A 15,009-nucleotide genomic window follows, 5' to 3' on the forward strand; every position below is an offset into this window, starting at 1 on the left:
TTCAGCACCAGCCACCTGTCCAGTTCCATTTTCTACTAAAGTCTCCAAGCAGCCCAAGACAGGCATGTTTCCATAGTAACCAACAGCACACATTGCTGCACTGTCTGCTCATGCTCATCATTTGAGTTATGATGACTTTTCAGTTCCCAATTCTAAAGCAGTAGATGGAGTTCTGAGGTCCAAGTTAGGCCTTCCCACCTTCCCTTACGTTCCTTCCTTGCAATCATGGTTCCATGGTACTTTGGGCTCTGGAGTTCTCTAAAGTTCTCCATCTTTTCAATTAGCATTCAGGCATCTCTAAGCATGAATCTAGCATCTGCCACTTGGCTTCAATGTGAGCCTGCCAGCACGTCAGAGTTATGACAGCTTTTCAGTTCCTAATTCTACAGCAGTGGATGGAGTTCTGAGGTCCAAGTTAGGCATTCCCACCTTCCCTTTCATTCCTTGCAACTTTGGTTTCATGGTGCCTCGGGCTCTCTGAAGTTCCTTCATTCAGTCACCTCTAAGGATTTCAGTTCCAAAATCTACAGCAGTAGATGGATTTCTGAGGTCCAAGTTAGGCCTTCCCACCTTCTCTTACATTCCTTCCTTGCAACCATGGTTCCATGGTACTTTTGGGTTCTCTAGAGTTATCCATCTTTTCAATCAGCATTCAGGCACCTCTAAGCATGAATCTAGCACCTAACATTTGGCTCCAATGCGAGCTTACCAGCACATCCCCATGATGATGGCTTTTCGGTTCTGAATTCTTCAGCACTAGCACTGAAATGCAAAACACCTGAAAAATTTCACTGAAATGTGAAACACCCTGAGTGAAACCGCTGACTGACACATGATTTAAAATTGGAAAAAAAACATATTTTTTCCTGCTTTTTGGAGGCTTTTGGACACTATATATAGGATACCCATCCTTTCTTGATATAAAACAATTCACATGGTATAAATGTGTTTGTAACTCATTGTTTATATAGAAAACCATCTCATATGTATTATTCAGCCATTTCACTTGAGGCAATGTCCCATGTAATTCATGTGGTGTGTGGACACTTATTAAGTGTCAAAGTGTCTCTTAGGATTTTAATGTGGTGACACTAGGCCCTAGAGTCAGTTAAATCAACCCTAGTTAGTGCGTGGAAGGTTGGTTAGGTCAACCTTGGTGGACATTAGTTGTATTTTCATTCTATCATTTCACACTAGGAGATACACTCTCTTCTACTCTCACTGTCACTATCTACTTTCTCTTGTTTCTCTCTCCATAGCTAGTTCCAACATCTAGTAGAACTTATATTTTTAAAAAAAACCTTTCCCCAACATCGTTTCATGGGCCAATCGTCTGAATTAGCATAACCATACAGTAGACAATATCAGTGTCTAGTGAAGCCTAGATTATCCTTGTCTAGTAAAAAAAAAAGTATTCAATGCGATAATACTATACAATTTGATAGCAACTTTAGCGATTTCAATCAAAAACAACATGGACAGGCTATTAATATTTAATTGTTTAATACCTACTGGCTTTTATGCAAATCTGAATGGCTTTATTGACGGGTTTTCAAGCCTTTCTAGCTGGTTTTTAGACTTTTTTCGAATGAATGACTATTTTGATAATCGATTAAATGGAATGGATTTGTATACCATACGGAACTACTATTTACGAAAATAGGATAAGTAATTAATTTATGCAATTCCTCTGGAAAGATAGAATCTATCAGAGATACAATAGAGATTCACAATTGGCTTCAAATATAGCTATAGAATTTTTACATACGTTTAGTACAACTAAACCATCTAGTATTTCGTGTGTTATCAATCCTTCAAAGCATTTCTACATCTTTAGGAAACGTAGACTAGAACGTGGTTGTTCTTCATGTCTCACATGTGTCCAATTGGTTGAGAAACCATGGATCCATTTGGAATTGATACAACTTGAATTAGTCCTTACCACCACTCCCTTTATCATGTCATTATATAAAGAATCAATATTCATTAACAATAAATGGCCATCTTTACAGGTAATGGATCCAAGCACATTACAAGCAATCTTTAAGGATAAAAATGTTTTCTACAAATCCACAATGGCTATTCCATGCCTAATGCCATATAAACATTTTTAATAAAATGGCACAAACACAAATCTAACGAGGTTGCCTTCGGTTCTAATAATGCAAACCAAACACCATAAAATCCCTCTGCCTAACTCCTCAACCAGTACATCTACAAGGACAAACGTGCTTTCAGTGGACTCATGAGGCCTAGGCGTACCTCAAATGTGTTTATAGTAACAAAGAATGCTTTAAATGTGTTAGCGCTGTTAGAAACAAGACAGAACTTATTTTTGTGGACAAGAACTAAACACTTTACACAATCGGTGCGTAAGCTATAGCATAAGTTGTGGATGGTGACTTGAGCTTCCTTAGCTCCAAACAAGCTTGAGGCTTGTAAGAAGGCCAAACAGTGCTTTACATGCAGCCTACTGGCCAATCACCTATGGCTGAGCCCTGACATCATACTGACGAGGGATGGCCACAATATGCCCTCAAGACGTGAGAACTCAGTCCAAAACAGATCCTACTCAAGAAACACATCCCCAAATATGGGGACATCCATTAGTAGGTTGCTCCCGTCATTGCATCTTGAGATGGTATAGCTTGTTGGGAGCACGGCAGGGAATGGTTAAAAGACTCTAGTTTTGGGCAAAACTTATGCTTTTGTCCCAAACATCCTCTCTTTGCAATAGTACCTCAACTGTAATTCATATTTGCTGACAGCCAGCTCCTTTTCACCTCATCCAGCTCCATTCATGCAATCATCAGCCTCCACACTGTCACTCTTTCCTCCATCCTGCCATGTCTTCCTTATTTGCAGCTTGCTGCTAATCTCAGTCCATTTTCAGCTCATCTCATCCTGTTCATCATCATGAAAACTATACCTGTATAACAAGACGAGTGTGGCGAACAAATTGAGAGCCAAATTTGTGCAAGAACCTGGGCATGAGGTGCAAATTGCAATATTCCCCCGATGTCATGCCAGAGAAGTGAAGGGACCTTCTAAATTGTGTGTCATTGTGCAAGAAGGTTACTTTGCATCGAAACCATAGATGATCAACCCTACAATATTCATGATACCATCAGCATCTGAGGTGTGTAGAGTTGCAATGGCATCATGAACTGCATCATCCATACCATGTGGCCACACTGCTTTTTTCTATCATCAGCAGTACCTAGTCTGTGCCCACCACATGTGACTTTGGAACAACAAACTGCACATATTTTAAAAAATCACAACTGGTAGTACCTACAGTATGCTTACTACCTTTTGATTATCTATTGCAAGTCACCTAGACGGTTTAGACCCAGCTAATATGTAAAAGAGAGAGAGTTCAAGATGATGAAATAGTAGGATGTTGCTGCTCAACTTGACAACATTAAGGGGTACACAGATACAACTTGCTCTGCACTTCAGACATGGAGCAGGCTTCCATGGAATCCTCTTGAGCAATTAACCAAGTAGATCCAGACTTTTGGAGAGAAGAAGCACATTAAGTGTTGGAGACTGGTAGTATTGTTTAAACTTATGTTCGGGCTTTGTAACATTCTGCTTTTACCTTATGTAGGCTTATGATCAGATATGATGTAACATAATTTTTCTACAGCTCTCTGCATCTTCTTGCTTCTAGACATTTGGTAGCATGAACAAGTGAAAGAGACTAGAATATCTACCTCAAACATTCATCATCATCCACTAAGGTCCGATCAGAGGCAAGGCCTACCATCGATCCCATTTCATTACCTGCAATTGGTTAAAATTTTTGAGAAGCCTAGCCACTTAATCACTTCAAAGCTATTGAACCCACACCAAAACCTTTTTAAAACATTGGGGAAAGTTTGTTTACCATCTTCAGCCCATGGCTTTTGCAAGAGGACTTTGAAATAAGAGTTGTCAAATACTGTTGGGCTTCCAAAACCCTTCCTACCAATAGTATGAGCGCCTGATAGTACCACCATTTCCTGTGTACTGCGGGCCAATTTACTGATTAACAATGAAAGAAACTGCAGGAGTGCTCTAACATATCAGTGACAGCTATGGAATTTTCAAGCTGCAACAAACTTGTAAATTCACAAACTAGGTTTGCACACATCTGAATCAATCAAAAAGAACAGCCCTTTGAGGCAAACAAAGCAGCTCATAACCCCAATTAAAGATAGTCGTTTCTATAAAGTTAAGTTGAAGATATGGGAATTCTATTGTTTTCTTACCCAAATCCTTTCCTAGAAAAGATATGCTTGAGGGTAGTAGCATCCAAAGTCTCTGCAGGAAGTTCTCCTTCTGGATCACTAGAACTGCAAAATAAATCAATTCAGCTTAAAATATGAGAATAGCAGTCAGACAGCTTTTGAATTCAAGCTCTTAATGGCCTCCAGTAAATGGCCTTTACCAGTAATCCTACACTGGATCATCCCAAGGACAATTTGTCACTATCTTTGAACTTCTAAGTTTGCTACATACTTGAAAAAATGGTCTTACACAGCATCTATTCGTCCCAGCTTGATGGGAATTTTAGGTCCACCACAAAGAGCTACAGCCTCTGCTCCACCAATTGCAATAAGATCTGCCCAAGATACTGGCCAGAAAAGAGATCTGAGCTTAGAAAATAGTTGCAATTTTGAAACAAAAAACAAAATTCATAAGTTGATACATGCAAAACAATGGTAGATGTGAGCATTAACCTTGAAGAGATTTGTCTAATGAAGCTCTTACACTTTCAAGGATCTGAAAACAAATAGTGCAAAACATTAGAAGCAGAGAAGAAAATCACCATGAAGAATAAGACGCAGCTAAAGTAAATAGCTCAAGACAAGCTTCATTCAGCCTAGCCATTCTCCTGTTGTATGCTCATTTAGTACTTCTTGGAAAAAAATCTCCAAGTTGCAGTCAAAGATTAACCAGCAAGACAATTGAGTATCTTTGGTTATCTGGAGGTGTTGGTAGAGACCTGCTCACTGAAGGTACAAGCAAGGGTATGGGTTGAGCAAGAGAACTACTACAGTCAGATCTGTTCAATTTTCTTTCACTCAGATCTTTTTGGTGCCCCTTACCAAGGATCTTTCTTCTTGATCCTTCAGTTGATTTGAAAGACTTCTATCAGTAATGACTGGCAGCATGAGAACATAGAACAGTTTGAAGTTTAAGAATTATTGTTTACTAAACAAGGAATTATTTGGAAATCCTGGTCACAAGCTCAAAGGACAAGGAAGAGGTTAGATAAGAGGTTATATGACTTCTTTGAAGGCAAAAGAACCTCCAATCAGTCCAAAATATGAGACTCTCAAGGATGCTTCCTGTTGGAATTCTGTAAGGTGGAAGAAACTAGTACAATATGGCATGAGATTATTACATATGTGAAAAGAAATTATCAGAGTGTTGAATTATTTGCCTAAGGACACGTTCCTATGGGATAGTTAGAATAAATTCCATGTATGAGAGATGGCTTATCTAATGGTCAAGAAGGTTAGATTTGTTCCCAAGCTGAGATGGCCTTCGCCTTTGAAGTTGGAACTGAGACCTCCCACACACAAATAATCCGTGAAAATAGCTCAAAATAAGAATAGAATATGTAGAGACTTAAGGTAATTAAGAAAAGAACCAAAAAGGAAAACTTCAAATTGAATAACCCGTAGACACGATATGAAGACTATAATGGTTGAAAGCCAACTTCTATACTGCTATCAAAGATGTACAAGCACCAAAAGATAAGCAAGAAGCAAGAGGAGAATCTTTTACATAACAAAGCAATACAAGACATTTCCAATCAGTGAGAAAGTTTCGATTTTGCATATCATGAAGAGTATTATAGAAAGAAACATGTAGAGGATATCATAGAGGACCCAACAATGACAAAGCAATACAAGACATTTCCAATCAACAGAAGATTTTCATTTGCATATCATACAAAATAGAAGATGAGAAAAATATAGAGGATTTAGTAGATATTCTAACAATTGTAGAACTGTTGAGAATCCAAGGGTAGTTAGGGCTAACTAGGCCTAGGGATCCATTTACAAAATGACCAAAAACCTAGAGTTTAAGCATGGTTCAAATATATGAGCTGCCAGCTGGTGACTGCTGCCTACACCTGTTAGCACCTGTTGCCTGCTACCACATTGTCGTGTGGTGTTGAAGGCAAGACATTAAAGTACACATATGACTTGAATATATTCAAGTCCTGGGCAGGAGGTACATAACACTACCCATCTTACATGCCTAGGGAAGCATGGAAGAGACTGCATGACACTGTGTGAACATGATTGCATGAAGTTCAGAGCTGTGAGTGGAGACAAAGGAAGAAGCAAGAGTGTCTATAAATGTGTACAGAGATAATAGGAAGAATACATGGAGCAAATTGAAGAAGGTAGAAGACAAGTCGCGTTGTGCAGCAGGAGGCCAACGCAAAATCCGTTGCAAATTTCAGGCTGACCTGCTGCTGCCTATAAGTTTCATCATCACTGCATCTCTTGGCATGCTTGGTTGCTGAAGATTAAAGGGTTCTGGGTCTGCTTTTGGGCTAACGTCCAAGCGTACTTCAGGGCTGATATGGACTATTCAGGACTGGTCTGTGAAGGCTGAGAACAGGGTATTGAGGGCTGAATTACAGCATCGCACAACTGTCCTGTTTCTTACTGCTGCTATGTATGCTTTGCTGCCATGAATCCAAGGAAATAGTGGACTGATTTGGTTGGTTCACTGCTGTCATGTTTTGCAAGACTGATGTATAGGACTGAAAGAGAGGTATCTTGGTCACTCAGTGCAGGGATTATCATATCTATATAGGCTAATTAAGTTCATATGTATGTACAGGACTGTTCTGGACTGTTCATATGTATGTACAGGACTGTTTTTGAACTACAAATACATTGTTTGCTGTCCAAACTTATGTATGGTGATTTATTTGCATATGGGGCTGAACATAGCCCGGTTTATGCTGAGCAATAGTCTCAGAACTTGATATATATTGTAATGTATATGCTCTATGCAGTTTGGACACAAGATTTTATGAAATATACAAAAGCTACAGTTAGGATTTTAGTTAAATTGGTTCCATGTTACTGCTATCTATTACCTTCTCTCTTTCTTTTCATCTTCCACTGAAATCCATATCTCTGTGCTACAAGCTCTTCTTTCCTGAGACCAGGTGTCTATTGGCGATACATGTCAAGTCTTTTACATCTTTGCTAAAGCCGACATGAAAAGCCAAAGGAAGAGTTTTATAGCATGGATGATTCTGCAAATGCAGGATTTGTACGATAAGTAGATATGCAACAGATTATGCAGACATATGAGATATACAAGCATGAAGAAGCTGTTACAAATGCACTTGAGTCAGTTACGGCTGAAGTGAAGTGGTTTGAAGGACGGGATCTATCGAATTACTTGCAGCTCTATGCAGAGAAGTTAGAATTCATTGGGGTTCCTACAAACCAGATGAGCTAGTATTTTGTGCGGGCCCTAGTCCCGCAGATTAGATCTCACATAAGAGCTATTTTTGTGGAACATGGTAATAGTTAGGATGATTTCTCAAAAGCGCTCAAGGATGAGTACCTTATGGAGGATGTTAAACAGGTAATGAAAAGAACCTTCTTGGAGTGTGTTGCTAAGCCAACAAGGGGTTAGCAGCAACAGAATTGTTGCGAGAGTTTGAGCACACGTATGAGCAGCTAGATACAATAGGGCAATTAACACTAGAGATGGAGAAAGTCAATTTATTTCTTCAAGCTATAGACTCTTCACTACAACCCAGTCTTAAAAAGTTTTTAGAAGATGATTACACAAACCAAGGACGAGAGAGAAACTAGAAAGATGTACAAGATGCATTGTCAAAGCTTATGAAAAGACAAAGACGTAGAGACAAATTGGCCATTGCAAGAGCCACTCCCGTTGTGCAGAAGACCAATCAAGTAAGCAAACAGACACCTGGAACTACAACTCTTACTCAAAAAGATGATATGATGGAAGAGTTGGTGAAAGGGATGAGAGATTTGCAGTTAAAGTATGCAAAGTTGGATTATGTGTTTTGTTGTTCCGTGCATTGCCTACTCATTTGTCAACTAATCCGACCATCATAAAGATGTGTTTCAACTGCCAAACATTCCAAAAGGCTGTCTGCTGCATTTCGCGATCCATCAAAGTATGACACACTCTTTTGCTCATACTCTCTGCCCGGTCCCCAAGATTGTCACATCCCATGGCATCCGATTAGTACCATCTAATACTAATATGGTACTAATCGGACTAATATATCATGGACCTACATCTGATACTACGTCCGATGAAAAAAAAATTACATATAATTTAAAATCTATATGTTTGGACTTAAAACATACATTTAGAGACTTTACTCAAAACTAAGTGCAAAAGTGGGTTGACACAAGACTTAACTTTGAAGACTCAAGAAAATATATAAAAGAATAAACCAATAACAAGGTCTAGAGTCTAACGCTCTAGAGTCTAAGTACTCAGATCACTCTTATCATCCGAGCTAGAAGCATCCTCGCGGATACTTGAGTCATTTTCCTCCTCGACAAAGTCACCTTCACTAAGTACATTGCCCTCATCATCATACTCAAGCACTCTAAGCTCTACACTAAAGGTAGTGATAGATGTATCCTCAAGTGCTGCACTAGGAGTGCTTCTCAAGTCACTCACACGCCTTGTGTAGCACCTAAGGGCCCCACAATCACCACAAGTAGCCGGTGCCAATGTTGACATAAAAGCTCCATCACTAGCGGCACGAGGGCAAACAACACGCCAGCGTGCTCAAGTGCGAGAGACCCACAAGTGAATCTCTTCAAGCTCCAAATAAAGATCTCTAAATATTTGCACCACCTCCAAGTCCCTCCCAAGAGTCACACTCTAACTGTGCTTGTGGAGAGCTTGAGCGTATCTACATTAATCTATACATTTAAAGGATAAATAACATAGAGTTAGACTAAATAAATAAAACATATCAAAATATGTTACATGATTCAATTTCGTACGGTATACTTGTCTTGGCATAGACATCTCGTGCATACTACGTAGCATGCATAAATTGGAGCAACAATAAATTAGTCACTCTAATCGTCGTGTGCTGAGCTTGTTGCAAATTTGTGTACACGAGAGAATGGGTAGACTAATTCCTCTCACATGCACCCAATGAGCAATCCTAAAGCACATGGGAAAAGAAAATAGATTTAAACTTCAAAAATCAAACTCGCAACTAAAATCAATTTAAAAGAACTAAAATTAAAGAGATTAGAGATTTGATTGGAAACTTGTGCCAGGAAACGTAAAGCCACTTTATGAAGATAGAGCAATTAGTAACCAAACGACTTCCACCAAAAAAGAAGCTTCACCAATGAATCCCTCTTCCAACAAATCGTGGAAGTGAAAGCAATGCCCCTTTGATCATTACAATCTATGAGCTCTTGGAAGAAGACATTGTGGTGCTCTTAAGCCAAAGCCTTCAGAAGAAAGGCATCACAATCGGCAAGGACATTTGCATTCATAAATAGGGAGAGCTTCTTGAATGTGAAATGCAAGAGTACCGCAAACCCATGGATGGGTCACTTCATCCACTCCATCTCTTCTTCGTCTAAAGAGAATATCATCTCTTTCTGGTGAGGTGTCCAAGATGTCCTTCCAAAGGAATAAAAGAGAAATTTAGAGGAAGAGAGAGGGTACATCATTCTTGAGACTTGGATGGTATAAAGAGAGAAAAACAATGTGAATTCTAAAAATTGAAAAAACTTTGAATCATGATAAAAATTCCCAATCAAAAAAAAAAAAGATTATCAAGAAGAAAAAACCTCCTTATCCAAGATGATTAATGCTTCTATCTCCACTATTACCTCCACCATAAGATGATAGAGACGGCCAATACAAGATCCTTCCATGTCGCTCATGCGAAGCACCTTGTATATGGATGTGACAGCAATGACAATGCTCCTCACATCCATTCAAAACTCCTTCTTCATGCAAAGCAGTTGAACAACTTTCGCTTCTACTTGACTCGATGAGGACTCTCCTTCAAGCCACTCAAACTCGTAAGACACAACCATCTTTTGAAGCTTGTTGCAAACGTTGTAGAGGCGCTCAAGAAGAAGCCACATGGCCACAAAGCACATCTTTAAAGGCTTCTTCAACTTGAAGTCCTAGTACGAGTGATAAATCGCAAGAACTCGGACCTTGCCGTTGATCAAAGTGAAAATTGTGTCCACACTCCTCTTCACCCACTCCAACTTGCCTATACCTTTCATAAGAAGATCTAGGCAATGTGTAGCACATGGTGTAGCATGGATGAAAACTTGGCCTCAAGTTTTTGTCCCATAGAGGCGCAATTAGAGACATTGTCCGTGACAACTTGCACAACTTTTTGCGCACCAACCTACAAGAATCAAGATCACACATAATGAAGTTAGAATCATTATGTTTAGAAATTTTCAATAAAATATATTAATAAATTTAAGAAGTTATAACTTGCAAGTAAATAAATCAATTACCTCAATGATGGCTTACCATATGTACCGATACATAAAGAAGCCCATGATTCTCCCCCCACCCACACCCCCTTATGCCGTCATCCCACTCACACGAAGTACGTACCAAGTGGACAAGAGACAAGGATATTGATAATCCCTCTTTTTTTAGGATCGCTCCATCTATCAAATAGGATAGAGCATCCATACTTTGCCTAACTTGCACGCACGGGCTCAAGTGACTTATCAATCCTCTCCGGGACGTGTTTACACCCCTTCTAGCCCGCATGTTCAACAAAGCCTTATGTAAGGGCTTCCCTACCAGCTGGTCAGCTAACACCATAATACCTATCCTAAAGGTTGGAGATTCCATGGCCCCCACGAACTACCAAACAATCATGGTTGGCCATGTACTAGCCAAGCTCTATGGATCCATCCTAGACCATGAGCTGAGCAAGTGGGTGGAGCAACACCAGCATCGGGCGACTAAACAAGTAAGGTTCAAGAGAGGGTACTCCACTCTTGACCATATCCTCACACTTACAGCCATTATAAAGGAGGGCAGGGCACGGGAGGCAGGTATAGTGTTGCTTTGAGGACTTCCGCAAGGCCTTCAACACGGTACCACGAGCCAGGCTCATGCAGAGACTACAAGAACTGGAGGTCCCGTCCGAAATGCATTGGGGGATACTGGCACTATACGAATTGGTCACGGGTCGAGTTCGAACACCAGGGGGGCTATCAAAGGAGATAACCAACATCGTTGGAGTTAAACAAGGATGCCCACTCTTACCTACTTTATTTGGTCCCTAGATTGATGAGATATCAGAGTACAGGAATATATTGGGAGGGGAGGGATCTAGCCTAGGAGGGATACCGATACCCATCTTACTATGTGCTGACGACATAGTTCTCATCTCCAGCACGCCCGAAGGGCTACAGCGCCAATTGGAGGCACTACGGACCTTCTACCAAGATAAAGACCTCACCGTGAACCTAGGGAAGACCAAGGTCATGGTGTTCAACACTTCAACCCAATGGATTCGACGGTCAATATCCCCCTTCACATACGGTGAGGAAACCATGGAAGCGGTCCAAAGATATGTCTATCTAGGGATTACATTTTCAGGACCGAGATTCACTTTGAGAAAGGCAGCAGCAGATAGATTGACATGAGGCTATGCAGCCCTTGGATCCATGGAGAACCAATGCGCCCACATACAATTCTAGGAGCCTCATACAAAGCTCTAGCTATTTGACACTCTAGTCACACCAGCACTTTTGTACAAGGCTTCCATATGGGGATCCAATCTCTACCACACGAGGGCCACACAAGACCAACCACTGCCTCAAGAGGAGGCCACCTATGAGGGATGGGAGCAGATGGAGAGACCCCTGATACTTATGATCTCACGAATGATTCGGAGCAAGCCCTCTATGCCACACGAGATCATCAGAGCAGAGATGGGGGCACCGCCCATCGTAGCTGAGGCCCTCTTCCAAACACTGGCCTTCTTGCACCAACTATGGAACTTGCCCCGGCATCGGCACCCCAGACTTGCGCTACAGCCGTCCAAACAACTAGCACTGCAAGGGAACACTGAATGCTGGTATGCCCGAACTGAGACATATCATCACTACAATACAGCCTAGAGCTCAGCCAAGAGGAGGTGAACCATATCATCAAAATGGACATCATTCAGCTACACACGGCCAAGACATGGGTGACTCCTACAAAATACCTAGGGACAAAGAAGGCTTTCTACCGAGAGCACTTCCTGCACATATCTCCAGACGACTTCATTACCCACCCAAGCTACATGGACACACACTTGTCCCATGGAGTCAGAAGCGCCATCGGACAGATCTGTACATCTTCACACCAGCGGGTCGAGATGGGTAGATATGGGGCCCACCCCCTCCCCCTAGAACATCGGATCTGCCAAATCTGCCAGCTCGAGCCGGAGACAGAAGAACACTACATATGCAGGTGCCTAGCGTACTACGAGATCCGAGGACGCTTCCACTACCTGTTTAGAGAAGGATTCGGGCCACTCTCCAAAGTGATGGATTTCAAGGACCAGAGATGCCTTGAGCTCTTCTTGCTGGAAATATGGCGCCACAGAGACCACCTCCTACGGACCTCGAAGCAGAGACAAGGAGCCGCCCAACGTCACAGAATTCTACCGAGAGCCAACTACCATCCCTACCCCTGAGCCCCTACCAGTCCCATTGACCTCCCGGCCGCGGAGAACCACCCTAGCCATAGCCACGACAAGAAGCAAAGCCCGGCGCCCACGCCCAACCGGTCCCCGCCCCTGCAAGAGGCACATGTCGAGGATACAAGGGATACTACACCGCCACTAGAGGGCCCTGCCATGCCGATTCAGCCTCTCGATGTTAGATAGACCCATGCGGGACATTTTAGGATGACCAAGCTCCATGAGAATTCCACACCATACTTGGAACACATATGAATTGTACCCACCCTATATACCATTTTGTACCTACTCAATTAGTTTATCATAGCATTAGATGGTAGCTTTACTGGGACCTAGAAAGTTTCCCAGACATTTTGTATGTAACGTTTTGGTCTCATAGGCCAACTTGGCCTTTCGTAGAAGTTAATATAACTTTCTTTCTTTCTTCTTTCTTTCTCTCTCCTCATCAAGCTTCCTTATACGCATGTCATGGTATGTGACATTATACCATCTCTCGCATGGATCTACGACAACAATGGCTTTCACCATGCACTTCCATCGATCCACTTTAAGCATCTGGAAAGAGAGATTACACTCAATTATAGTGCGTGCAATCTCTATTTCAGCTTGTCTTTGCATCTCTTTGAGACTCATCAAATGTTGCACATAAATCTAAAGATATTACAAGGCTGTCGAGACCTCCATCATGAATGGACCCCCTGTTAAAGAAAGAGATCTGAAGTATCTATCTTTCTTTCAAGCTCTTCCTACTACTCTGATGCAAGGTACACAAGTTCCTACTCATAACCCTTCTTCCTCTTTTACTCCTTTGCAGCATTTTGATAAAGAGCATGACAAAGAAAGAGTTTTGTCTATTGATCATGCTAAAGATCCTCTTGAAGATCCATTCTTGTATGTTAACACGCATAGAGAGAATTATAAGAAAATGTCTAGTAATTCAATTTCGGCTTTTCCTTCTTTCAATTATGTTTCTCAATGTCAGAATGATTTTAGTGTTTCATCTATGATGCATTTAGCATCTTCATCTTCATTTCATTTAATGTATCCACATCCACATCATTTACACCTCAATTTCAAATCCCATCCACTTCTTCTACCACATCTCCATTACCATTCATATTAAAAGGAAGGTGCTAAAGTCAATGCTAAAGGCAAATGTAATGTAAGACAAAGGGTTCAATCCCATAGGCAAAGAGAGGAAAGACTAACCTAGCCGAAAAGCTATGAAAGAATGTACTTGCTCACCATTAAAATAATCATGTCTCTTTTTTTACACTAGTTTTATTTTTCTTCTTCTACTTTTCCCCGCAATCTACTGACATCTTTCTTGCTCTAGCATGTTTTGAAACACGGTATCAGAACCTCCTTCCTAGAGGTTGTGTGGTTGTGGGAGTTTCTATGGCTGCGATTCAAGGTTCGAGAGTCCAAGTAGTGATAGTGCTGCTATCCAAGCACCTCTTGGAGTAGAGATTAAAGGCTAGGAGCTACAAACCCCATTAATTAATGTCATCAATTTTCTCTCTCTCTCTCCTTACTGCATGTTTGCATCAAATGCACCCTCTCTAGCTACATTTGCTGTTGTTCGACACACAAGGATTGCCTTGCTACATTCTAGGATCCATTTCGAAGTACAACACACTCTCCAGCTCATAACCTCTACCTTGATCCAAGGGATACAAGAGTTCGAGGTTCAGTATTCGCTGCATTGTGTGTTCACCACATGAGCATTGTATATTCACTAGTCATTCACTTCATTATTCATTGTGTTAACTGTCTCTGAGTTACCCTAACCCTAACTATGTTCTGTGTTTATCAGTTTGTGCTTTGTCGTACGATTGGTTTTGTGTTTTCAGCGTTTAGAACATTTCTTCAAATGGTATTAGAGCTAGGTACTCTGAGAAACCTTGGCCTTTGGTCGGAAAGCTCATCCGCAATAGCAAGAACAACAAAAGGGTTAGATGACTTTAGGCGCACTCACACCACTGCTCCACTCTCCACAACCAAACATGGACAGAAACTATCAAGAGTGGGCCTCCCATCTTGCTATTGCTCAATCTGACATGGAGAGAGAACCATCGGACTACCATGGAGTACACAAACCATACCAAATTTCCTCAGCTAAGTATAATCTCATCCTTATACATAGGCCTCAACAGGAGGTTGAAGGTAAGTTTGAGTTATCTCCTTTAGATTTGGTGCACAGAACTAATGATCTTGCAAGACCTTCGGAATCTCCACTACGAACTAGCTATCTCAAGTGGAACTTGGCTCAAATT

The 15,009-nt window shown here is 41.1% G+C and overlaps 1 protein-coding gene across 4 annotated transcripts in view; it reads right to left on the minus strand.

Moving 5' to 3' along the window:
* The window catches only part of APX6 (ascorbate peroxidase 6), a 90,139-nt gene that overhangs the window by 19,812 nt on the left and 55,318 nt on the right, over positions 1–15,009 (minus strand). For all 4 annotated transcript variants that reach the window (XR_015687594.1, XM_087661074.1, XM_087661073.1 and 1 more), the window contains 5 exons: positions 4,728–4,770; positions 4,525–4,621; positions 4,257–4,340; positions 3,893–4,014; positions 3,720–3,789 (listed from right to left, as the gene is read on the minus strand). Coding sequence is in view for 3 of the 4 variants with exons in the window: in XM_087661074.1 (XP_087517200.1) it covers positions 3,720–3,789; positions 3,893–4,014; positions 4,257–4,340; positions 4,525–4,621; positions 4,728–4,770 (416 nt within the window). In the remaining variant the exon portion in view is untranslated. The remainder of the gene's footprint in view (positions 1–3,719; positions 3,790–3,892; positions 4,015–4,256; positions 4,341–4,524; positions 4,622–4,727; positions 4,771–15,009) is intronic.

This window comes from Lygodium microphyllum, chromosome 20 (genome assembly GCF_053477565.2).
Source record: "Lygodium microphyllum isolate KBCC chromosome 20, Lygodium_microphyllum_v1.1.10, whole genome shotgun sequence".
Classification (NCBI taxonomy): Eukaryota; Viridiplantae; Streptophyta; class Polypodiopsida; order Schizaeales; family Lygodiaceae; genus Lygodium; species Lygodium microphyllum.